General features: G+C 42.4%; 2 protein-coding genes across 2 annotated transcripts; both read right to left on the bottom strand.

Annotated features, from left to right (window-relative positions):
• Window positions 1-3,596: 3,596 nt before the first annotated feature.
• LOC121575098 (beta-crystallin B3-like) lies at window positions 3,597-9,607 on the bottom strand. Its single transcript, XM_041887945.2, has 5 exons — window positions 9,348-9,607; window positions 8,568-8,686; window positions 4,791-4,923; window positions 4,135-4,277; window positions 3,597-3,968 (listed from the first exon to the last, which is right to left on the bottom strand). Exons 1-5 carry the CDS (start codon window positions 9,420-9,422, stop codon window positions 3,725-3,727), a joined length of 714 nt encoding a protein of 237 aa, XP_041743879.1. The 5' UTR covers window positions 9,423-9,607; the 3' UTR covers window positions 3,597-3,724.
• Window positions 9,608-13,971: 4,364 nt separating this feature from the next.
• Window positions 13,972-24,403, bottom strand: LOC121575099 (uncharacterized protein KIAA1671). The gene is made up of 7 exons (XM_041887947.2): window positions 22,975-24,403; window positions 17,324-17,439; window positions 16,355-16,454; window positions 16,014-16,170; window positions 15,635-15,768; window positions 15,118-15,284; window positions 13,972-14,851 (listed from the first exon to the last, which is right to left on the bottom strand). Exons 1-7 carry the CDS (start codon window positions 23,272-23,274, stop codon window positions 14,776-14,778), a joined length of 1,050 nt encoding a protein of 349 aa, XP_041743881.1. The 5' UTR covers window positions 23,275-24,403; the 3' UTR covers window positions 13,972-14,775.
• Window positions 24,404-24,648: the final 245 nt, after the last annotated feature.

Below are 24,648 nucleotides of genomic sequence, written 5' to 3'. Positions count from 1 at the left end.
TTAAAATTCCAGTAGCTCCAAACTTCAATTACTTAAAAACCTCAAACCAACTATAAATTGTAAAAATTAAGATACAAATATTGAAATCATTTAATGAGGACTAAAAGATGTGCAACATGAAAATATGTCTCATTTACATTGTGTAATTTATTGACAGTCCCTAACTAGCCCCGGACATAGGCTATCCAAATTCAGTCAGGTCGCTCACCAGCCTGCTGAAGCTAATTGGCTAAATCATTTGGCTAACTCTTCTCACATGTGAACAAACACACGAGAAACCCACATCAAACCACACCCAGAAACCAACTCACGTTTGAATTCAATCATGGCCGCTAGCATTTCTTAAATAACCAAATCTAAAATGAGGCCAAATCAGGAAGTGCAGTCGTCCTTTAAAACTAACTAATGACATGTTGCACCTCTACCTTGTTACCTTTCAGATGAGCCAAGGAGGAGGACAGATGAGAACAGCAGACCAGTGGAGCACTTAGAACAGCAGCAGCCAGGGTCGAATGGTAGGGTAGAGGATGATTTGGGTGACCCAGACACAGGCCCAAAACAAAATAAGCTACCCCAGTATCCCCTTGACTGTTTTGGATTGCAAAACTAAAGAGACACACCAGACAAGACATAGAGACAGCAACAGAATAATAGGATATGACGGAGAGAGACAGCAGAAGAACAGAACGGGCCATGACAGAAGATGATAGACAAAGGACACAGTAACAAACATGAACCTGAGACGGCAACGGACAAGACAGGAGGGCAGATGGAGATAGAACAGAGGTGGATTGACCACATAGTAGACTGTCACTTCAAGCTTCTTTATAGATTCTAATTAGTTTTATTTGCACAAATTATAAGAGGTGAAATACAGACAGTGAAAAAGTAAAACATGGTTTACAAATAATTTGCCTGGGGCCTGTAGAATTACTATTAAAACAATTGTTTACTTTTACATCCCACAGGAAGGTGAGGCTGGGCCAAGGTGCTGCTCTGCTCTCGCCTCCCTCTCGCCCTCTCTCTGTGCTGTAGGTAAGGGCAGGTGCCGGAGTGAAAAGCCTACCTTATTCAGGCTGAGAGAGAGAGAGAGAGAGAGAGATTCTGTGGCATATGCTGCTTTCATAACATTTACATTTACATTTTAGTCATTTAGCAGACGCTCTTATCCAGAGCGACTTACAGAAGCAATTAGGGTTAAGTGCCTTGCTCAAGGGCACATCGACAGATTTTTCACCTAGTCGGCTCGGGGATTAGAACCAGCGACCTTTCGGTTACTGGCACAACGCTCTTACCCACTATAACGAAGTAGGAAGGTGGTAATTACTAGTTGTGAACTCATAAATACCAGTTGGATGCATTCACGTGCTTGGACTTGTTGAGAAACGCAGTTTGGCTAATGGCCAGCGTCATCCATAACTAAAAGTACAGATATCATTCTTTTAAACAAATTATAGTGTTCAAAAACAATATTAATAGTTTGCATTTTATAAATAATATTTTGCTGCTGCATTTAACTGCTGAAAATGCTGTTATTGAGGTCATTTCCTTAGTAGGTGACGTCAGAGGTCAGCATGTGCGAGAAATAGGAGCTCAGGGATGCTTAGTCTCCCGAGTGGCGCAGTGGTCTAAGGCACTGCATCGCAGTGCTAGCTGTGCTACTAGAGATCCTGGTTTGAATCCAGGCTCTGTCGTAGCCGGCCGCAACCGGGAGACCCATGCGGCGGCGCACAATTGGCCCAGCGTCGTCCAGGGTAGGGGAGGGAATGGCCGGCAGGGGATGTAGCTCAGTTGGTAGAGCATGGCGTTTGCAACGCCAGGGTTGTGGGTTCGATAAAATAATGTATGTGCTAACTGTAAGTTGCTCTGGATAAGAGCGTCTGCTAAATGACTAAAATGTAAATAGATTAGTTTCCCACTTGTAATTACCAGTTGGAGGGGCGTTCAAGTTGGTTATGAATGCAGCAATAGACCGTTGCTGCTTATTCTGCACAATGTCGGAAAGTCATTAGAATACATGTACGTTAAAAAGTGAATTGTCCCCCACAATGAAATCGTGGAGGGGACTGTGGATCTGTCTACGTACGTTAGTCACACACGATATCTGTAAGCACTGGCCTGATTTTGATGAAACTTTTGTGATTTATGTGTTTTGCCATAGAGATCCGGCATTTACACAATTACATTGATTGGCCAGATGGTGGCGCTATAACACAAGATTGAAAATGAAAACTTTGGAAGGTCACACCCCTCACCCCGTTTGACCTAAAGTCATGAAATTTGGTGCATAGGTCCCTCTCCTCACAAGGAACACATTTGCCTCAGGGACCCATAAGGTCCGCCATTTAGAATTTTTTGTTATAAACACTTAACGCTACTCTTCTGGCACCAAATGACCGATCTGCACGAAACTTGATATGTGGCATCTATGGACAAAGGTCTCCAAATGCAAAATTTTTCAGACTAGTACCTAAAACAACATGGCTGCTATTGACCGATAAACATTAATGTGGGTGTGGTCTGGCACAAATCGCTATAAATCAGTCAGGATATTCTTATTGTAACAAAATTTGGTACACAAGTTGCAAACACTGTCATATCGACCACACGGTGGTGCTATAACGGGCACAGGTTTATAGCTCTTGATCTGTTTGACTCAGTGATGAAATTTGGCACACTTGCTCAGGGATATGAGTCTAGCTAACCCACGCTATATCTCAGATAGCACTGGCCCGATTTTGACGAAACTTGGGTGAATGATGCGTGTTGGCATAGAGATCCTTCATTTACAAAATTACACTGATTAGCCCAGGGGGGGCACTGCATCATTCGTGGGGGCCAACATGTTTACTGTTGCCTTGTTAGTTACTAATTTAATATTTGGGGTTTTGTAAATGATCTGAGTCAATCACCACCAGTCTGCATGACAAATTAATAATATATATATTTTTTAAGTGTTGATGATTCTAATAAAACAAATGTGTGCGTTATGTCATGACTCATGTTCCAATACACTCTGAAGACATTAGTGCTTACTCACATCTCAAATCGACAGAAAACTACAAGGTGTACTGTACCTGTTGACTGGATCTGTGTGTGTGTGTGTGTGTGTGTGTGTGTGTGTGTGTGTGTGTGTGTGTGTGTGTGTGTGTGTGTGTGTGTGTGTGTGTGTGTGTGTGTGTGCGTGCATGCAACATTTCAATGGAATGTCCCATAGTCTACATTAACTTTGTTGGGTGAAAGTGCATAATTTTTATGGTGATAATAAACATGAATGTTTTATTTAGTCTTGGACGTCTCCTAGACACTCGACGCAAGTTGATGTCTTCTGGTTCCATGTTTCCATCTACTGGTCAGTGTTTTACCCTACAACCATTCTATAGAAGGAGATGTATACTAGCACTTCCAACCAAATATAATTTCTGCTATTGTAGGATGTTGGCACACTAAATAATGTTATTCTAACAATCTCAGATAAGTTTTCATAGCAATTCCGTAAGAGGGCCTGACAAAAACATCCAGTTGGGTCAAACTAAATCAGGGTCAAAGCCTTTATTATTTTCACCCCAGACACATAGGTAAGTCAATGATGGTCACTTCACTTCCGAGTTCGTCGTTTCTTGGTGGCCCTCTGTGACGAGGAGGTGAGACTCGGTGGAGCCCTGGATGGATGGGAGGCCCGGAGTTGGCTTCTTAGGGGGCCTGGGGTCACAGCCACTCTCTTTCAGCTAGTGCCAGCGGCGGCAGGGGGGGCAGGGGGTGGGGGTGTGGGGTTGGGGTTGGGGGCGGGAGTGGGGGTGGGGGTGGGGGCGATGAAGCAGCCTCTCTTGTGCCACTGCATGTCACGCACGCGTCGGACGGACTGGATCTGAGGCGCCGATGCTCCCCAGTCGTTCCAGTGCTTGTAGTCTCCATGCTCAAAGATGTACTGGTGGCCCCTGTAGCCTGGGAACATGTAGCCCACCCACCTAGGGAGGACAGGGGAAGAGGGACATACAGTTATAATGACATTTATGGAACAGAAGTGGTTGAACTTCAGAACCATACTTGCATGAGAGATAACCTTGCAGTAACCTAGCTGTAGACAGATACTGTATGCCTGATCTCAATGATGTGTAAAAGTGTTGAACTTACGCTCCGTTCATAGCCTTGATGCTGGCCACGCGGTCCTGAAAGCCATGGACCCACAGGCTGGGGATGTCGTCATCCACAATCTCCATCTTCCTCCCGGCGAAGCCTGGGTTCTCGAACAGGTGGAGTTTGTGATCCGCACTGTCCTGGGCAGGAAACACGTCAGAATGGGTGGTGGTTACACTTTGTTTTCATGTCTGCTATTTACTTGGTGTTTACTTTTAAGGAAGGTAGCTATTACTCCAGGGCTGGTAACCCTACTTAGAGAAAAGTGCAGTTTAAAATAACTAAATAATAATCAAATACTTTTGTTGGCTTGGGAGCACAAATCATTTGGTACAAATAGGTTTCTTATGTAGAATTCTGTTAATTTAGGAAACAGAAAAGGGATTCGCCCTTTAGCTTGACAGGTTAGTCTTATCTCATTGACATGACAGTTGGATGCCTGTCCACTGTGGGTTGCTATGGTCAGTAGGCTACATCCTTATATACTGTACGTAGATTAAGTGTAACATATTTTGTCTATATTCTCTGTGTATTCTGTTTAGTGTAAGGGGTTGTCAGCACCATTGCACCAGGTCAGATTGCTTGTACATGTAAATATACTCAGTTAATACAGGTGATTATGATTCTAATTATAGTTAGAGGGATATACTGACCACTCTGAGTGGCCTGAGGGACAGCAGGTAGTTGTTAGTCTGGCTGTTGGTCCAGGTGCTCCAACGAGGATACTCGCCCTTCTCCAGCACAAACTGCTCCCCGCCGAATGCCTGGCGCTCAAATGCCACCCAGCTGAGAACACAAAGGTAATTGCTCTTTACCAATTTGTTGTACATAAACACCAGCTGTGAGATAGTAGGGGGGACCGGGGTTGGTTGTCACACTTTTTACTCTTGTGTGTTTTTCTCAGCAGCAGTATATCTTACAATACTCTTTTCAATATTAGGAGAAAGACCAAGGTCTTGGGTTGAAACGGGACCTTTTTTAAAATCATTATCTTATTACGACATGGAGTTATAAGCCATCAAACACACTCTGTCCACTTGTGACAACAAGCCCCATCACAGGGTTGGTTGTCACACAGTATGTAGTTGGTTGTCACAATGTTTGCTAGTAACTTATTCCTTTTGTAACAGGAAATGAAGCAATATAGCCAACAGTCTTAGAAATAGCCAAGCCTTTCTTTGATCGAACAATATTCCTAACAAAATTCAGCATTTTATGCCTTGAGAATAACATCCCACTGGGCACAGCACGTCATTTCAACATGGAGAATTGGGTAATATTTGGTTGATACGTTGATCAATGTGATTACAACTTTTTTTCACCCACTCAAAAAACAGTTGAAAGTTTGTTGAATTCCCAATGTGTTACCACTATGCTTTCAACCATCTAAAAGCACAACCAAATTCCAATGGGAAATCAATGTCTGATTTTAGGTTTAGTTGTCACCTAAATGTGATATCACTACGCTTTCAACCTTCTAAAACAAAGTTCAAATGGGAAGACAATGTTAGATATTTTATTTATTTATACAACAACTTTATGTGTAATCACTGTGCTTCATCTACTAACACAACCAAATTACCTGGATTGCATTGAGATTATTTAAGTACATGGTGCAAGTGGTCAATGCCGTTTGAGATTCTGCACAGATTATTATAGATTATTGTGAAGATTTCCACAGACCTGCGACATTTCCATGCTATCTTGAACATACACGCGTTCTATAATTACATAAGACATTTATTGTTACAGTAACCTCAGTGTGGCCAGGGATGTGTTATTCATTTTAAATTTGAATAAATACTGTTACATTAGTTTGTAAAATAGTCTTAACTTTAGGCTTTTTACTGTATTACAAAAATAATATTGAATTGTGTTTGGTTGACAATGCAATCAAATATCAACATTTAAAGGAGATTTATCTACTGCTTGGATAGTTCCATCTGAGCCACTGGCTTAATCCTATTATTTAACTTTTATTTTTGGTTGAGGTGGAGACCTGAATCCAACATATCATTTGTTAACTGGTAGGCAAGTTAATAGGCTATTTACTGTATTGCAAAAGTGATCTTGAATTGTGTATGGTTGTCAACACAACCAAATATCAACATTTGAAGGTGATGTATCCTTGGATAGTTCCGTCTGTGCCACTAAGTCTGGCTTTAATTCCACTTTGTCTACAAATTCATAATTGATATGGTAGATTCACGTCTCCATTTCAACCAAAAATCTAAGTGAAAGAATATGACTAAATCAAACTGTATTTAAAGTGCATTTAAAGTTTGATTTGATTTAGTCCTGTTAATTCACTTAGATTTTTGGTTGAAATGGAGACGTGAATCTACCATATCAATTATGAATTTGTAGACAAAGTGGAATTAAAGCCAGACTTAGTGGCACAGACGGAACTATCCAAGGATACATCTCCTTCAAATGTTGATATTTGGTTGTGTTGACAACCATACACAATTCAAGATCACTTTTGCAATACAGTAAATAGCCTATTAACTTGCCTACCAGTTAACAAATGATATGTTGGATTCAGGTCTCCACCTCAACCAAAAATAAAAGTTAAATAATAGGATTAAGCCAGTGGCTCACGCTGCCAGTGAATCCAACATATTGTTTTACTAACTCGTAGATTCCATTTTAAATCAAACAAAGCTTGAAACCCTAGGCCTATTTGTATTGTCTACTTTTAGTTGTATCCTGGGTTGAATTTAAACAATAGCTGTTGATGACTTCCCAAATGCTATATAGGCCTAAATAGCATCATTGATGATATATGATTGATAAAGTATGGTTACATTTCATTTGCTCTGTTAAATCTACCCTTTGTAATGACTTTGATTGCAACAGTCAATCTATTAAGTGGAGATTTCTCAACAATCATTCTCACAATAGCACACTGGTAACAGATGGTGACAAATCTCAAAGATTAGCATGGCTGGGCCTGTATGGAAAACCAAAAGGGTAGCTGTAGATAGATAAACTTTCCAGTAGGTGGTGCTGCCCAGCCTATTGCTTTTTTCTTTTGGTGGATATTACATTGAAGATCTGGCGTTGTTTCAAAGGTACAAATTCAACATATTTTATACAAGGTTTGTCAATGTTGAAAATTGGTTACCATGATGACATAATCCTGGGGTTGAAATTTCATCCTCAAAACAAAAGTTTACGTTGATGACTTTTTTCAAATCCAATGTATTTTCCACATAGATTCCACGTCACAATACCTTGACAAATTACATTGAAACAACGTTGATTTAACCAGTTTGTGCCCAGTGGGATATGACATTTTGAGTACATTTGTGTGTGTATCCGTGTTTGCACACGCATGTGTGTCTGTGTATGTGTGTGACAGAAAACGGGTGTGTGTGAGAGAGAGGCAACAAAGAGCGCTCTTTATAGCACAAAAGAGCTTGGGATGTATTGTATATTGGCAGTGGCAACTGTGGCATACTGAAGGTTAGCCACCAGGGGGAGACTCGTCGAGGCCTGGTGACAGACGGAGTCTACATCACGCGGCGATGTCTCCCTCTGCTGGACGTGCCAGGTCTCGACGGGCTCTCCGCCAGGACTAATTGGGGCTGATTGAGGTTGGTGAGTAATCAAGGGGCTGATTGCTCACCAGCAGGACGAGTCCCATAAAGCTGCCAGAAGGGCAGCACATGGGAGTGGGGAAGAGAGGTTACTTCCGTATAGTCGTGCGCAGTACCAGAGATAACGGCGGGAGCGCTGTTTTGTTCCCCACAGGATACAGCAAGACCCCGGAGCCTAGAAGATCCTGGAGGATACCTATTATTTTCTCTTTGTTTAATATTTAAATAAACACCCTTGAAACCGAGCTAATACAATTCTGTCCGTGTCTGATCTGTGTAAACGTCTTGACCAAACCCCCTGGTCTGCCACACAACGTTGATAGTGACAACCAACCTCACATTCCATGTGACAACCATCCCCAACCACCCCCCAATGCTAATGAAGATGCTAGTTACCACATGGCTTGGCCTAGGAACTCAGAAATGGGTTTGAAATATTGCGTTCCCTTTCCTCTTTTCAACAAACATAATTGTTAATGGCTACTAACATAATTCAAACATTTACAAAGAACATACCAATAGATATTTTTACTTTCAACTGAAAAACACAAATTCCCCTAACCTCAATGTTTTGTCATGCTGACATGAATTGACCAGGTGGATGAGTTCTTTCAAAGAATTCACAGACTTTAACCTTAAAATTACTACACATCAAAATGTATACACAGGTGAATGAGAATGTAATTGAATTGTCTAAAGACTGAAGTTGGATTTATAAATGTTTTAATAAGGGCATTGTTGGAGAGTATTGGAGAGACAGGTAAAGAGGAAGTGGGCAAGAATGAGGCATCATGGAAAATGTAGAAAATCAACATTGGTCACACTTACGGTCCTGATTCCACGATGACAGATCCCACCTTCTCACATCCCTTCTCGATCACATTCTTACACTCTGCAGACAGCTCCACTTTCTTCCCACAGAAGTTCTCAAACTCAAACACCACCACCTACAAGATAAGCCAGGAAGAGGCATGGGTCAGTGGTAAGTAATTACATTAGTATAAAATAGGCTAAACAACAACATTAACATTAGCACAAATTTATGCAGGTTGCACAGTTGTAATTTAACAATGTGTTATACTATACTGCAGTGTTATTATGCTTTACTTGCTTATGTCATTGTAAATACATATTGGTAGTATCAGTGACACTTAATAAAAAGTTGGACCAAGTGAATCTTAGGCTAGGATATAATAAGATTAAAAGAAGGTCCAACAGATGTCGGGCACCTTGTAGCTCCAGGGTGAATTTTTCCCTATACTCTTAGAAAAGAAGGTGCCCTCCTAGAACCATAATGGGTTCTTCAATTGTCCCCATAGGAGAACCCTCTGAATATAACTATTTTTGGTTCCATGTGGAACCCTTTTACTAATACAAGGTTCTACGTGGAACCTTTTCACCACTAAAAGGTTCTAAGAATAAGCTTTTTCACCACCAAAGGGTTCTACCTGGAACCAAAAAAGGTTTCCATGGGGACAAACGAAGAACCCTTTTTTTCTAAGAGTGTAGGTACAGAACTAAGATCAGCTTTCCCTCCCCAGTCCTAGTGGGGAAAATGCAAAACTGACCCAAGATCAGCATCTAGAGGCAACTTCACCCTACACCCACCTTGTAGGTGGCTCCTGCCCCTCCTTGGCTCTTTCCAGCTGCTAGCTGCTCCGGTGCACCCTGCTGCTCCGACATTTTCCCTCTGCATTCCAAAGAAAAGTTGACAAACCTCCAAACATGTTTGAGAGGCGCTGACTAACGGAATAGTAACTTCATGGTGGAGAAAAAGGCACTGTTTGCCAAAATGTTGCTTTTTACCCATTACATTATTGTGCAACCCTTTACATTCCAAAACATTCCCAAAACACAGTCACTCAGCACAATGGCAGCATAGCACCCTCCCTCCCTTGAGGTCTGGCCAATGACGATCCAGTCTTGAGCTACACCCTTGAGAGCAGGGGTGCCCAAACCGTAATCTCAGTGGGTTGAAACGTAATCTCAGTAGTGAGCCAGGGGCCAAAAAACCCCAATAGAAAATTGTTCATAAATGCATAAGAACCGGAAGCCTCTGGCGTTGTCCAGTGCCACGTTTGGCTTTTCCTCAAATTCAATGCTTTTCAAGTGTCATCAAATAGTTTTTGCCTGCACAAATACTCCCAACTGAAACATTCACATATTGAAAAAATATATATAATCTTACATATTCTTATTCCACAAATGGACTTTTGCATTTGACACATTGATACATATTCAGTTCCAGGTAAAATAACAGTGCATACAGGGTTATGGAGAGCGATAAATGGGGATAATTGAAAACAGCAAGAGTTGCAGCACAAGACAGACAGACAGACAGAGCGCCAAGGAAAGAGAGGGATCTGTCTGTTTTTACCTGGATGGCTTGTGCTTCAATGCACCACGTACGAGCCACACTCTCTCCGTTTTTCCTTGTTCTTTCTTTTTTCCTTTTCTCTCCCTCTTTCTGTCTCTGTATGAGTGTGGAGGCCTGGCGAGCAGGCACTAGGTGCCGGTGGGGGTATTTATGGTTTATAAATGGCATACTGCAGCAAAAAAACATGGGCGGGTGATGCTGTTGATGCAGCAAGTCTGTCGCTCGCATTGTGTCCATCACATTGCCTCTCAATAGGGTTGTGTGCCCTCGGCCGGGGCATATTGGCACCCGCTGCCACCCGGGCTGACCACGCTCACGCTGCCAACCTGCCAGTGGCCCGATGGTGGGCACACACAGACAGCGAGCCAAGAGGATTGAGAGAGATCAACTCCACTCAGCACTACCAGCCACACCCAACTGCCCATCTGTCTGTCCAGCTTTCCATCCTTCTGCCTGTCCACTGCCCCGCACTTTCTTCTTTCCATTGTTGCTTTCTATTTACTCTCCTTCATCTTCTCCTACCTTCACTCTTCCCTCTGGTATTTTATTACTTATTTTTCATCACTCCTCTTTTACTTTCAGCCCTTTCTGCATCCCTCTATTCACCTCTTTCTGTTTAGCTACTCTTTTAACACGACCCTGTCCTATGCACCAGGTGTTAGTACTATATTAGTAGGATCCCAGTCAAACATCTGTCGTTGCCATGCAAACAACATGCAAATATTCTTACAAGCCTCCCTTGATGCACTGGACATTTTCACAAGCACACTTTCCAGGGGGAATCTGGAGAAGGCCTTCATATTGTTTATTGACAACTGGTGTATGCAACCAACATACTCCTATCACACACTTTTCGGTAACACTTTACTTGACACCTAGTGTCATGACACATTATGATACGGTCATAACCATGTCATAACAGCTGACATAACTTGTCATAACCTGTTATAATATGTTTAGACCTGTTGTGACATATATTGCATTATTTTATGGCTGGTTATGACACCTACATAAGAGTGTCAAAACATTCCATTAGCCTGCGTGTCAACAGTATGTTTATGTTATATATATATATAAACAAATGTATAGACCATATTAAATTATCGTTGTAATTGCGCACACATTGATATCAGACATGCACCTACCCCAATGCTCTGTTGCTGATAACTGGGATGAATGCAGGAGCAGATTTCAGGAAGGAGCAGGACAAGACACCCCCTTTTTGACTAATGACTGATATAAGGGCATGTATGTGATAGGCCTATTTGGCTTATATGATCATGATGGTCATAATGCTTCTTGACAGTTTCATAAAGTTTATTTTCTTAGTCCAAGTAAAGTGACACAGGATGGTCATAATGCGTCTTGACAGTGTCATAAAGTGTATTTTCTTAGTCCAAGTAAAGTGACACAAGATGGTCACAATTCTTCATGACAGAGTCATAACGTTATTTAAAATATGATGAAAAAAAACATGAATGTAAAGAATTAATTACAACAACAACAAAGCATTTAAGAAACAAACTTTAAAACGAAAGAAAACCTCTTGGCAGGGAACATTTTTTTGGAATAAATGTGGGTTTTGCACTCTTATGTAGGTAGGTATCATAACAAGCCAAAAATAACACAATATACTGTATGTCACAACAGGTGTAAATATATATATATTTACACCTGTTGTGACATATATATATGGGTCATGACAGTGTTATGACCATATTGTGACAGGTTATGACAAGTTATGTCAGCTGCTATGACATGGTTATGGCCATATCATAACGTGTTCTGACACTGGGTGTCAAGTAAAGCGTTACCCACTCTTCACACAGTCAATGTAGAAAAGTAGGTGTAGGTGTCAAAAACATTCTATGGTGCCATTCAAAATATGTTTCTTACTGTATATAGGCCTACAGTATTTGCATTTCTGACTGTGTGCATTTTTTGTGTTTTCTATTATTCCAGTGAAGATGAAGATGAAGATGAAGATGAAGATATGTGTTTGATTCTTTCATATTATGAAGATAATATTAAAGAATCAAACACAAAGATTCCATTGAAAATGTTATGGAAATTTGCACCCTTTCAAAAACCGCTGATATAAAACACTCCTTAACTGACAGAAATACAGATTTATCAGGAGATGGTTACTGATCTTAAGGTAAAAAGCAAAGCCTTTACTGATCTGCAGCATTGAGCAATATCAGCTGATCAACACTCAGAAGAAACAAGATCTTATCCTTTGCTGACAGCAATACATTCAGACATATCAGATAAACATGTTTATTATTAATGCAATTACAATAGGCCCTTGCCCAAATATACATGAATCTAAATGTGTAAAATTAGTACTTTTTACTTGATAGACATAATTCTGTCAATGTCAGTCTGCACCTATGGACGGGGAATGGTATAGTACACAATTAATTTATAGGGCACCTGTAAATGTATCACTCTTAATGTGCTTTATGGCACTTTTGCAGGATTTGGGCATCCTGGCAGGCAGAGTATGCACATGTGTATTGGTTTGTTATTGGCTGAGATCAGATGAAGGACCTACTGTACACAGGGGTTGAAACATTGTCTCTTATCAAACCATAACAAGTGTGCAGACAGAGATATTCCTCTCCTTTTCTCGTTTGGACAGAGTAGAGATAATTTCGATGTATCTACCAGATGCTTTTATCAAGAGCAGCTCATCAGAGCAGCAAGTGAGTGCATAACATAACAGAGAAAAGAAACGGACGGGTTAGTTCAAAACAAGAGATCAATTGAGAAAGAAGGAAAGTTCCATGGCTAGGTGCCAAAATATGTACAATTCAAGTATGCATGTGAACATTGTGGCATTGTGGATATCTGTGTGCATGACCTAAACACGTATGGTAATTACGTCAAGCTCCCACACAGAATCTAGCACGCAAATTTGGATGGATGGAAAGATACAGTCTAGAACATACAGTGGCCTGGGATGAGAGGCACTTGTCCAAATGTTGCAAATATTCTGTGTGTGTGTGTGTGTGTTTGTGTGTTGCAAATAGTCTACATGCTCATAGTTCCTTTGACGAATAGAAAAGTCGAAGAGATGGTCACAACGCAGGGAAGTAAAGTATCCAATGCTTCTCCATTGTCTTGCATAGTTTGTCCATAAAAAAAAGTGAGTTTCTGGAAAGGCACATGATTGGAGGGAGTCCAGCTCACAGCTGTGTTTGTCACAGTGGTGTTTGTCAGCAACAACAGCAGCATCAGTTGGATGATCTCCAAGTCAATGCCCAGCTAGCACATAATGTTCTGAGAACCATATGCTTCTTAGAGCTTGGTGAAAGCATGGTTGTCCTATGGTTATTTTGCATACATCCTTCCCACAACTTTCTGGGAATGGTGCAGGATAGTTGCTTGGCTTTGGAACATTCTCAGCACATTTAAGGAACTTCACAAAAAAACGTTATTTTCTTGGAATTTTGTTACTTTAACAGAACGTTTCCTAAAAGTTCAAACATGGTTACATTTCATTTCAATTTTGTTAATGTTCTAAGAATGTTCTCCAACTGGTTTGACATTGAGAATGTTCTCAAATAGTTCAGAGAACATTAAAAAACAACATTCTTCTGTGGGAATTTTGGTACTTCAGCATAACGTTTCCTACAGGTTCTAGTTAAAGTCATGTTCTCAAACGGTTCAGAGAATGTTAAAAACATTTCCCATAAAAAACACAAAAACTTTAGTAACGTTCAGAGAATGTTCTAAGAATGTTAAAAAACAAACATTCCGTTCTCAGCATCAACAAAACTCTCTCGATCCTCTATCTTGTTAAGTGTGTTGGCTGCGCCCACTAATTGGCCATACCAGATCTAATTAGTGCTTGTTTCCTTTGAAATGGGGTCTATTTGAATAGATGAAAATAAACAGCTTTGTATGAGTAAAAAACAAACATGGCACGCTAGCTCCATTCTAGTGGCACATTGGACTAAATCCATGGATAGAAAACAGAAGATCATAGGTTCAACTCTCACTGACGCCATGCCACAATAAAAAAGAAATGTGTTTGCATGATTAATGCCAAAGTAAATGCATTTCATGTGTCCTATATGTGCTTGGAGTTCAAACTAAGCTATCAGTGTTATTAAAAGTCATATTGAAACACTTTCTCTGAATGTTATTTAATTACCTTTAAATAACCTATCATTTCCGTTCTCAGAACGTTAATAAAACCTCCCAGGAAAGCTTTCAGGGAACCATAGTAAAACGTTCTCAGAATCTCCCTGCAACCTAAAAATGTAAGTTCCCAGAACAGACCACGTTTTCACTTCCGTTCTCAGACCTTTCCGTTTTATCGGTCAAGATACTTATGGCTTCATTCCCAGAACCAATGGGAAACCAAAAACGTACGTTCCTACAAGTTCCAAATGTGCTAGCTGGGTGGTATCTCCTAGAGGTAAACAGGAATAAAAGCTAATTTACATGACACAGATACAGGGCATATTTTAAAGTGATAGTTCACTCCAAAATCAAAGTGTGTCTGACATTGTCAAACTGCAAACTTTTAACAAATTATAGGCTTTATTTGGAGTTAATTAACACTTTAAGGTGTGTATGGAAGGGGATAGTGATCAGGTATGTATTTTGATTGTAATAGCTGGTGTAAATTGGGGTCCATCCACTCAGCTAGTCCTCACTGTTGTATTGACTCAAGCGCTTCTTAGACTTGAGTTCTTGCAGCCATGAAGGAGATGAGTCCCCCCTGAGGGTCACATAAACATAGATCAAAATGTTTGCCTTGTAGCTGACTATTGTAGCAAAATGTTGTAGCTAATAGCTAACGAATGTACCCAGCTAACTATTTCAGTCATTTGCATTGCTAGTTGTTATCTTGATTTTTTTCTTCTCATTCATCACATTTTGTTGATTCATGTTGAATAACATTTTAAAACTACTAAAACAACTGAAAATGCTGAAAATGTGGTTTTATGCTAGTAAGATAAGAGCAGCATGTTGGACTAAACTTACCCTCCATCTTTGTTCCCTACAAGGGGCAGCACCTGTGACGCGCCGGGGAGGAAGGAGGAACAACCGGGAGAGCGGAAGAGCTGAGAGGGGGACGGGGCAAGTGTGTCTGTCGGACCTTCTTTGTCTTCTCCTTTACCTCCTCCCCCTCTTCGCTTCTTTAACTGGGCCTAGGAGAGGCAGTGAAGGTAAGAACGAGTCACGTTCTAAACGTTTTGATAGTAAGGGGTTACCTGCACTAAGACAAATCCTGCAGTAAACAATCACTTATTTATCACCCAAGATGTACTTTTTATGGTGTGGAACTTTGTCATGCAGTATGTCCAGCAGTGCAGGTTTGATTGAATCTAAGATTACGTCCCAAAGGGCACCCTATTCCCTATATAGTGCACTACTTTTGACCAGAACCCTATGGTCCTATGAACCCTAAATAGGAAATAGGTTGCCATTTGGGACGCACCCTTAGCCTCAGTCAGTCTTTCAGGGTGTAACATGCATTGAGAGCATCTACATACTGTACCTTGAGGGCGGACGGGTCCATTCCAGAAAAGAGGGGTATTCTCTGGGGCTGGGAAGGTGGTGAACATACTTCCCTCCCTCTGGGCTGCTCCTCATCAGACTCACAATCTCCCCTTGTCAGAGAGTCCACCTTATCTGCAAAAGGGGTATAACAGATGGTTGGTCTTGTGTGAATTACCTTTAATGAGGGATGGTTGCAATGACCCTTAACCCCTACCTCCTAGCCACTTGTGTATCTAAAAGGATGAGATTGGTGTAAGAAATATATACCTCAAATTCCACTTAGCCTTTCAGAGGGCAAGGTGTAGCTATGATCTCTTCAGGCCTAGCTGCATGGGGGTAGGTCAGTGCTATGGGTTGATTTGGAATTGTCTACTAACCTGAGGAGTCACAGAACCTCCAGTCGTGGTCGCAGTCTTCCTCAAGCGTTGCTGTGGTAGGGTTCTGACGGACAGCACGAGGGGGGCGGGTCCTCCGACTCTTCCTCAGCTCTGCCCTTGCACGCTGAGCACTGGTGTCCAATAGAGGAGGAGAAATCTGTGCACGCACACACCCACACACATGATGTACACCCACACACACAATGTACACCCACACACACGATGTACACCCACGATGTACACCCACACACACGCAGGGGCAAGCAAAGTCAAATATCGTAGCCTACAAATGCGTACGTGCATAGTGAAAAGTACCAGATAGGCCTTCACAAGAGACTTACATCAGGAAAGGCTAATGGCTCCTCTGTTTCTTCTAGTGGATATGTACTGTTAGGCTCATCTGGTGTGACAGGGGAGATCTGTTCCACTGTCGTCTGCGGACTTAGGATGTGGGGAATAAAAAAACAGATCACAACAATTAAAATGTGGGTATAAACACGGAAAACCTTTGTCCACTTAATCTGGTACTGCTCCAATGTGGGTTCACCCAATCAAAGTGTCCCCCCTGCAATATGTTTTATCAACCAGCAGAGGTCAGAAGAAGTATACTACCTTCACTTTCTCTTGCTAGAACAAAATATCTATCTTCTGCGTACAGACCTGGTAGGCTACCTACTTGTAGAATCGCAATGCTCCTCAGTGGCCGACAGCTTGACTTTGAGCCAATCAGAGTGCACAAACCTCCATGTGGGGGAGCCGACAGCAGTGACAACAAAAACGAACGAAAAATATCTTACGCTATCTAGTGAATGACATGCTAACAGTTTAGCTAACATTAGCTAGCTAGCAAAAAAAATGGCTATGGGCTGGCACTGGCAGTATGGGATTATGGAGAGTATATTAAATTGTTATTTGTCATCTTGCTAGCTAGTTATCTAGCTGTGGCCATCTGGCTAGTATCAACAAAGGCTTTCTACAACAATAGCAACATTAGCACAGCTAGCTAGTTAGCTAATGTTGGATACCTAAAAAGCAAAATACACAGGGACTAGCATTGCCAAACTAAGTTTAAGAATGCAACACTACTGCCACCTTCTGGTTTGGAGTATTTTAACCAAGCTGATGGCTTCAAAGTCTGTGTGGTGTGAACACAAAAGAGATTGACTGCTGTGCTAAGAGGTGCTAAGTACTCTAAGCAAGCAAACATTTGACACTCACTGGTGTGTGGGATCCTTAAGATTATTGACATGCACCCATAGTGTAGTTATCAGTATTATAGGGGTATTGTACTGTGGTTCTCCTGTACCCACCTGTTATCCTCAGACAGTCTAGTGTCACAGCCCCCATACTGCTTGTCTGGCTCTCCACCAATCAGAGCCTCTGTGTCATGTCCCTCTCCCAGCCCCACACAGCACTTCAACTGCTCCTGATGAGAGAGAGAGAGAGAGAGAGAGAGAATTATCAAAAGTTGAGGTAAGTTTCATGAAGAGGGACACTATGCAGGGAGCAGAACGGATATCGATACTCAGCTGACACTTTTGCCTAGAGGGCCTATATAATGTTAATGTACGGAGCATTCCCCTAAACATGTGGGGCGACTAGGAGAGGGAGATGCAAGAGAACGGTGGTGAAGAGAGCACGCGAAGCCAAGAGCGTTCACTAAAACAGAAAAAGAAAGAGGTCAAACAACCAGCCAAGCATTCATATTTTAATGAGCTGGTCACAGAGGGTACACTGTCCTCAATAAACACCTACACGACACACACACACACACACACACACACACACACACACACACACACACACATAAACAGACACACTGATAGTCACACACAAACACATTCTTTGAACTTCACCTCACTCTACTGTTTGTCAAGGCGCACATGTCAATCTACTGTTGTTTTTATGTTACCCAGCAACAAAACCAACCAGTGGAGGCTGGTGGGAGGAGCTATAGGAGGATGGGCTCATTGTAATGGCTGGAATGGAATTAATGGAACGGAGTCAAACATGTGGTTTCCATATGTTTGATTACCGTTCCATTCATTCCATTCCAGCCTTTACATTGAGCCTGTCCTCCTATAGCTCCTCCCACCAGCCTCCACTGAAAGCAACCCGGTGTAAATACAGTGGGAGAGGAACAGTTTTTGATTTGGTAAACATCTTTCTTCATAACTCCTTTACTGCCTTGATTGGGTGGGTCAGGCTACACGACACACACACACAGACAGAGAGAGAGAGAGCTCTTTTCTCTGTGTGACTTCATTTGCACAATCGTGCTGCGTCACTCTGGCCTGGCTGGCCTTGTCACTGTGGAGATGAATAAACCTCTATCAGGGGATTTGCCTACAGTACAGCAGGCTATGTCCTCATAGAGGAAGCACAGTGACAGACAGGAGGACTGGGTCTACTTCGGCTCTGTCTCAAATGACACCCTATTCCCTATATAGTGCACTACCTTTGACTGTGTCTTCACAACCCTATCTGATATGTACAGTAGCTGAGTTAAATTGCCGGTGTTGCACTGGCAGCTGTATAGCGGTCCAGAAGGCTGCTAGCCTAGCAGAATCACAAATCTCCACCTGTTTACATAGAAAGCTTACAATGTATAAGGTGGGCAATAATAGGTAATGAAATTAGGAACTTCGTACTACAGTGAGGGAAAAACGTATTTGATCCCCTGCTGATTTTGTACGTTTGCTCACTGACAAAGACATGATCAGTCTATAATTGTAATGATATATTTATTTGAACAGTGAGAGACAGAATAACAACAAAAAATCCAGAAAAACGCATGTCAAAAATTTTATAAATTGATTTGCATTTTAATGAGGGAAATAAGTATTTGACCCCTCTGCAAAATATGACTTAGTACTTGGTGGCAAAACCCTTGTTGGCAATCACAGAGTTCAGACGTTTCTTGTAGTTGGCCACCAGGTTTGCAAACATCTCAGGAGGGATTTTGTCCCACTCCTCTTTGCAGATCTTCTCCAAGTCATTAAGGTTCGAGGCTGACGTTTGGCAACTCGAACCTTCAGCTCCCTCCACAGATTTTCTGTGGGATTAAGGTCTGGAGACTGGCTAGGTCACTCCAGGACCTTAATCTGCTACTTCTTGAGCCACTCCTTTGTTGCCTTGGCCGTGTGATTTTGGGTCATTGTCATACTGGAATAGCCATCCACGACCCATTTTCAATGCCCTGGCTGAGGGAAGGAGGTTCTCACCCAAGATATGACGGTACATGGCCCCGTCCATCGTCCCTTTGATGCGGTGAAGTTGTCCTGTCCCCTTAGCAGAAAAACACCCCCAAAGCATAATGTTTCCACCTCCATGTTTGACGGTGGGGATGGTGTTCTTGGGGTCATAGGCAGCATTCCTCCTCCTCCAAACACAGCGAGTTGAGTTGATGCCAAAGAGCTCGATTTTGGTTTCATCTGACCACAACACTTTCACCCAGTTCTCCTCTGAATCATTCAGATGTTCATTGGCAAACTTCAGACGGGCCTGTATATGTGCTTTCTTGAGCAGGGGGACCTTGTGGGCGCTGCAGGATTTCAGTCCTTCACGGCGTGGTGTGTTACCAATTGTTTTCTTGGTGACTATGGTCCCAGCTGCCTTGAGATCATTGACAAGATCCTCCAGTGTAGTTCTGGGCTAATTCCTCACCGTTCTCATGATCATTGCAACTCCACGAGGTGAGATCTTGCATGGAGCCCCAGGCCGAGGGAGATTGACAGTTATTTTGTGTTTCTTCCATTTGCGAATAATCGCACAAACTGTTGTCACCTTCTCACCAAGCTGCTTGGCGATGGTCTTGTAGCCCATTCCAGCCTTGTGTAGGTCTACAATCTTGTCCCTGACATCCTTGGAGAGCTCTTTGGTCTTGGCCATGGTGGAGAGTTTGGAATCTGATTGATTGATTGCTTCTGTGGACAGGTGTATTTTATACAGGTAACAAACTGAGATTAGGAGCACTCCCTTTAAGAGTGTGCTCCTAATCTCAGCCCGTTACCTGTATAAAAGACACATGGGAGCCAGAAATCTTTCTGATTGAGAGGGGGTCAAATACTTATTTCCCTCATTAAAATGCAAATCAATGTATACAATTTTAGACTTGTTTTTCTGGATTTTTTTGTTGTTATTCTGTCTCTCACTGTTCAAATAAACCTACCATTAAAATTATAGACTGATCATTTCTTTGTCAATGGGCAAACGTACAAAATCAGCAGGGGATCAATACTTTTTTCCCTCACTGTATATGCTATAGTGAGTAGACCTAACAATGTGGTATGAAAATGGATTCTAAAAAAAGCCACTTTTTACATTAAGGGCAAGTCATCCACGTGTACAGTGATAATATTATAACTATTGTATATCGATTGCAGTAAGTCATTCAAAATAAGGAGTCATTCTCCTACAAAATAAGGAGTCATTCTATAATAATAATAATAATATAATACATTTAGCAGACGCTCCTATTCAAAGCGACTTAAAGTAGTATATGCAAATATTATCGTATGGGAGGCCCCAGTGGGAATAATGTTAACATCTTGGGGAGAGATGTTATGACACAGCCAAACTATTTTAGCGGTGATCAAAACAGCATGAGTGTATTGGGTGGGCGTGGGGGTGGGGCGAGGGGGTGGGGGTGGGGTGAGGGCGTGGGGCGAGGCGTGGGGCGAGGGGGTGGGGCGAGGGTTACAAGTCAAGACAGAGCAGGATTCCTGCTAGTACTCTGCAGTCACACCTCATTTGAACATCTGTGCTTTACAGTATAGTATTGGGGGGCTTAAAGCCATCCAGACTGAAAAACAACCTAATGCTAGCTAGCATGACCTCTAAAACATGCAGCGATAAATTACATAGACACAGACACACCAAAATACCCATGCACGTATTGGCATTGAATGTCTGAATTTTTTTTTATCAGGCCTGATAAAATATACACAAGCAGACACACTCGCTTCTCAGACAGAACACAGAATTAAAAAAATGCACTCACGTCAATTCAGAATCTCACACACTAGTGGTTATGGGAGGTCATTATTGCTGCATCCTGAAGCGTTCTAACTTTTGTGCAGGTCTACAGTACAAACCCCACCATCATCTCTATTAGAAAGATAGAAGCAATGAAATACAGGCGTGTGGTTCTGCTAAATGTGTTCTGCAGTGAAAGCGGAATAAAAAGACTATACAGGGACACGTAAACATGGGCCTTGCTGAGGGGTGTAGCTTAAAGCAGTGTTGGGGAGTAGAGAACTACATGTAGATCAACTATACTGAACAAAAATATAAACGCAACATGTAAAGTGTTGGTCCCATGTTTCATGAGCTGAAATAAAAGATCCCCGAAATTTTCCATAGGCACAAAAAGCTTATTTCTCTCAAATGTTGTGCACAAATTTGTTTACAACCCTGTTAGAGAGCATTTCTCCTTTGCCAACATAATCCATCCACCTGACAGGTGTGGTATATCAAGAAGCTGATTAAACAGCATGATCATTACACAGGTGCACCTTGTGCTGGGGATAATAAAAGGCCACTCTAAAATGTACAGTTTTGTCACACAACACAATGTCACAGATGTCTCAAGTTTTGAGGGAGCGTGCAACTGGCATGCTGACTGCAGGAAGGTCCACCAGAGCTGTTGCCAGAGAATTGAATGTTAATTTCTCTACCATAAGCCGCCTCCAATATCGTTTTACAGAATTTGGCAGTACGTCCAACCGGCCTCACAACCGCAGACCACGTGTAACCACACCAGCCCAGGACCTCCATATCTGGCTTCTTCACCTGCGGGATCGTCTGAGACCAGCCACCCGTACAGCTGATGAAACTGAGGAGTATTTCTGTCTGTAATAAAGCCCTTTTGTGGCTGGGCCTTGCTCCACACTGGGTGGGCCAGTCTCCCAAGTGGGTGGGCCTATGCCCTCCCACACCCACCCATGGCTGCGCCCCTGCCCAGTCATGTGAAATCCATAGATTAGGGCCTAATTAATTGATTTCAATTGACTGATTTCCTTATATGAACTGTAACTCTGTAAAATCGTAGAAATTGTTGCATGTTGCGTTTATATTTTTGTTCAGTATAGTAATTTAACTACATTTTGCAGTGTTTTGGTAGTAGTTAAACTAAATTCAAATATTGGTAGTGTTTTCAGTAGTTAATTTGTTTTTTGCCATGTAGCTGTGTAGTTAACTACTGGAAATACACACAACTTTTTTTGCACAAAGAAAATAAAATATGGGTGAAGTAGGCAAGCATTTCCTTTCTTTTGTGGCATCAGACCTTTGAGTTTAATGGGCTAAATTACACATTCTGTTAACATCTGACTCCAGAGTAAACAGTTCTTGCAATTTGTAGTCTATGACATTTCAGATTTAGATATGATAATCATGAAGTAGTTTGGATGTAGTGAACTACTTTTTCAAAGTAACTTTAGTTAAGTAAACTATATTTTTCTTAAGGGTAGGTTTAGTGTAGCTTAACTTTTTCCAGTGTGAAGTAATTGGTTGCTTCAGAGTAGCTTCCCCAACACTGGCTAAAAGTGAGGTTAGCATGAGCAGACACATGAGTAAATTCATAGCAGGGAACAAACACACACACACAGCCGTGCTTCCATGGACCTTATCTATATCCCTCAGGCCTTGTGTCCCCATGTTCACACCCCTGACAGAGGGAAATGCTAACCGTATGCACACTGATAAACAGCACACACACCAGCATATGCCATAGGCCTACACAAGCTTCTGAAGGGTGAGAAGAAGGATAGGAATAAGCAACAATAGGTAGAAAGGTGTTGGAGGGATAGAGGTGGAGAAAGAAGTGTAATTAGTGGCCCTACGGACTATGGAGGGAAATAACCTGTTTGGCTAAGTATCACTTGTATGTCCATGTTCATTCTAAAAATGGGTTTGGTTAAAGAGCAGATAATGACATTGTTCAGACAGGTTCTCTTACAGCGCTGGTGTCTGCTGCCCGTCTACGTAGCGTCATCCGCTGGCGACTCCGGACAGAGAACAACCTCAGGGATTTCCGGCTCCGGGAGGCAAAGCTATGCAGAGGGGACACAGCCCTCTCGAACCTCCTGCCCCCGCCCCCACCTTCTCCCTCATCCTCCTCTTCTTCTTTCACCACCACCACCTCTTCCTCATCTCCCCAGACTAAGTCCAGTGCCCCCTGTAGGGAGCGACGCACGCTGCCCACCCAGCCAGAGACATGGACCTGGGCGGAGGACAGTTTACCACCCAGGTACTGCATGGCTATTGGCTACCACCGTGATGATGCTGACAGGTCACCGTGCTGACTGGGTCACCATGGAAACCAGTGAAACATGGTATCCAACCGTCAATACTTAAAAAATAATTGGATTAAGGTTTGAGGTGTTGAGATAACCCTCTCCCCTGGCAGTGTTTTACTTCCTGGTGCCAAAGGTCAAAGATGGCGGTAGTAGAAAATGTCCACCTCACGGAAAGTCCACAGGAACCAGTACAGGTTGAGTTCATCAAAGTCCGACTTAGGTCCAAAGTGTGCTGCTGGGGCAGGATCCATCTTATCTCCCCATGTCCTCCTGTATACGCCTCACTCCCACTTCCTGAAACAACTGTTCTTCTTTAGCCCTGTCAATCATTTGAACTGGCCAACCGTGTGCTCAGAATACAACAAAACCCTCCTCTGACACCACAGGGCTCCCCACAATGGATCTGAGCACACACAGTGACAATTAGACTCTGACAAACACTAAGAAACAGCCTGAAAGTGAAAACGTACTAAGTTATCAATCTATTACTCCTGTTGCAGCTGATAGACTATTTTCCTTATTGTATGTATTGTTCTTGTTCAATGCCCAGCCAGCCTTAAAAATGGACTACATATATCTACTCTACATCTACGTAGAACTACTTTAGCTCTCACTTATGTTCTTTGTCTATTAAGTATTTTTCTCTCTCTCTCTTGCTCTGACACGTTACCTTGTTCACACACACACACACACCAAACCTGTCCGTCTCTCCCGCAGTTAAAACCCCCTGAACTCCCAGGTTCTCTCAGACCCTTCCTCCCATTTCTTTTCGGAAAATGGGAACAAATGGGAAAATCCGACGGGAATCTTGACTACTTCGGCTATCCATCCATGCACAGCCAGGTGAGATGAGCTTAACTCTCGACTTTGATCTCCACAGAGCTGAGTGAATGTTCCCAACGTTCCCAGAGAACAACAAACAAAGCTGGGTTCTGTGTTAAGAAGTAAGGTGGAAAATCCCACAGGAAGGTGAGGCTGGGCCAAGGTGCTGCTCTGCTCTCGCCTCCCTCTCGCCCTCTCTCTGTGCTGTAGGTAAGGGCAGGTGCCGGAGTGAAAAGCCTACCTTATTCAGGCTAGGGGAGGGAGGGAGGGAGAGGGAGAGAGAGAGAGAGAGAGAGAGAGAGAGAGAGAGAGAGAGAGAGAGAGAGAGAGAGAGAGAGAGAGAGAGAGAGAGAGAGAGAGAGAGAGAGAGAGAGAGAGAGAGAGAGAGAGAGAGAGAGAGAGTTATGTGGAGAGAGAAGAAAGGGAGACAGTGTTTGTGTATGTGTGAGAGGAAGAGGGAAGAGGAAAAGGGGGAACTTTCCTGTCAGTCGATGAGCCCTCCCTCTCTAGCT

Source organism: Coregonus clupeaformis, chromosome 10 (genome assembly GCF_020615455.1).
Source record: "Coregonus clupeaformis isolate EN_2021a chromosome 10, ASM2061545v1, whole genome shotgun sequence".
Classification (NCBI taxonomy): domain Eukaryota; kingdom Metazoa; phylum Chordata; class Actinopteri; order Salmoniformes; family Salmonidae; genus Coregonus; species Coregonus clupeaformis.
The sequence above is the reverse complement of the archived record's forward strand: the minus strand, read 5'-3'. Positions and strand labels throughout refer to the sequence as shown.

What these genes read in the sequence shown, in the direction of transcription:
- LOC121575098 (XM_041887945.2), bottom strand. Translation starts at nt 9,422, where the DNA reads ATGTCGGAGCAGCAGGGTGCACCGGAGCAGCTAGCAGCTGGAAAGAGC. An exon ending in GTCATCGTGGAATCAGGACC is followed by an intron (nt 4,924 to 8,567) that starts GTAAGTGTGACC and finishes TTGTGTTCTCAG; the next exon opens with CTGGGTGGCATTTGAGCGCC. An exon ending in CCCTCAGGCCACTCAGAGTG is followed by an intron (nt 4,278 to 4,790) that starts GTCAGTATATCC and finishes TTTCCTGCCCAG; the next exon opens with GACAGTGCGGATCACAAACT.
- LOC121575099 (XM_041887947.2), bottom strand. Translation starts at nt 23,274, where the DNA reads ATGCAGTACCTGGGTGGTAAACTGTCCTCCGCCCAGGTCCATGTCTCT. An exon ending in GGGCAGCAGACACCAGCGCT is followed by an intron (nt 17,440 to 22,974) that starts GTAAGAGAACCT and finishes CTCTCTCATCAG; the next exon opens with GAGCAGTTGAAGTGCTGTGT. An exon ending in AGACTGTCTGAGGATAACAG is followed by an intron (nt 16,455 to 17,323) that starts GTGGGTACAGGA and finishes CCACATCCTAAG; the next exon opens with TCCGCAGACGACAGTGGAAC.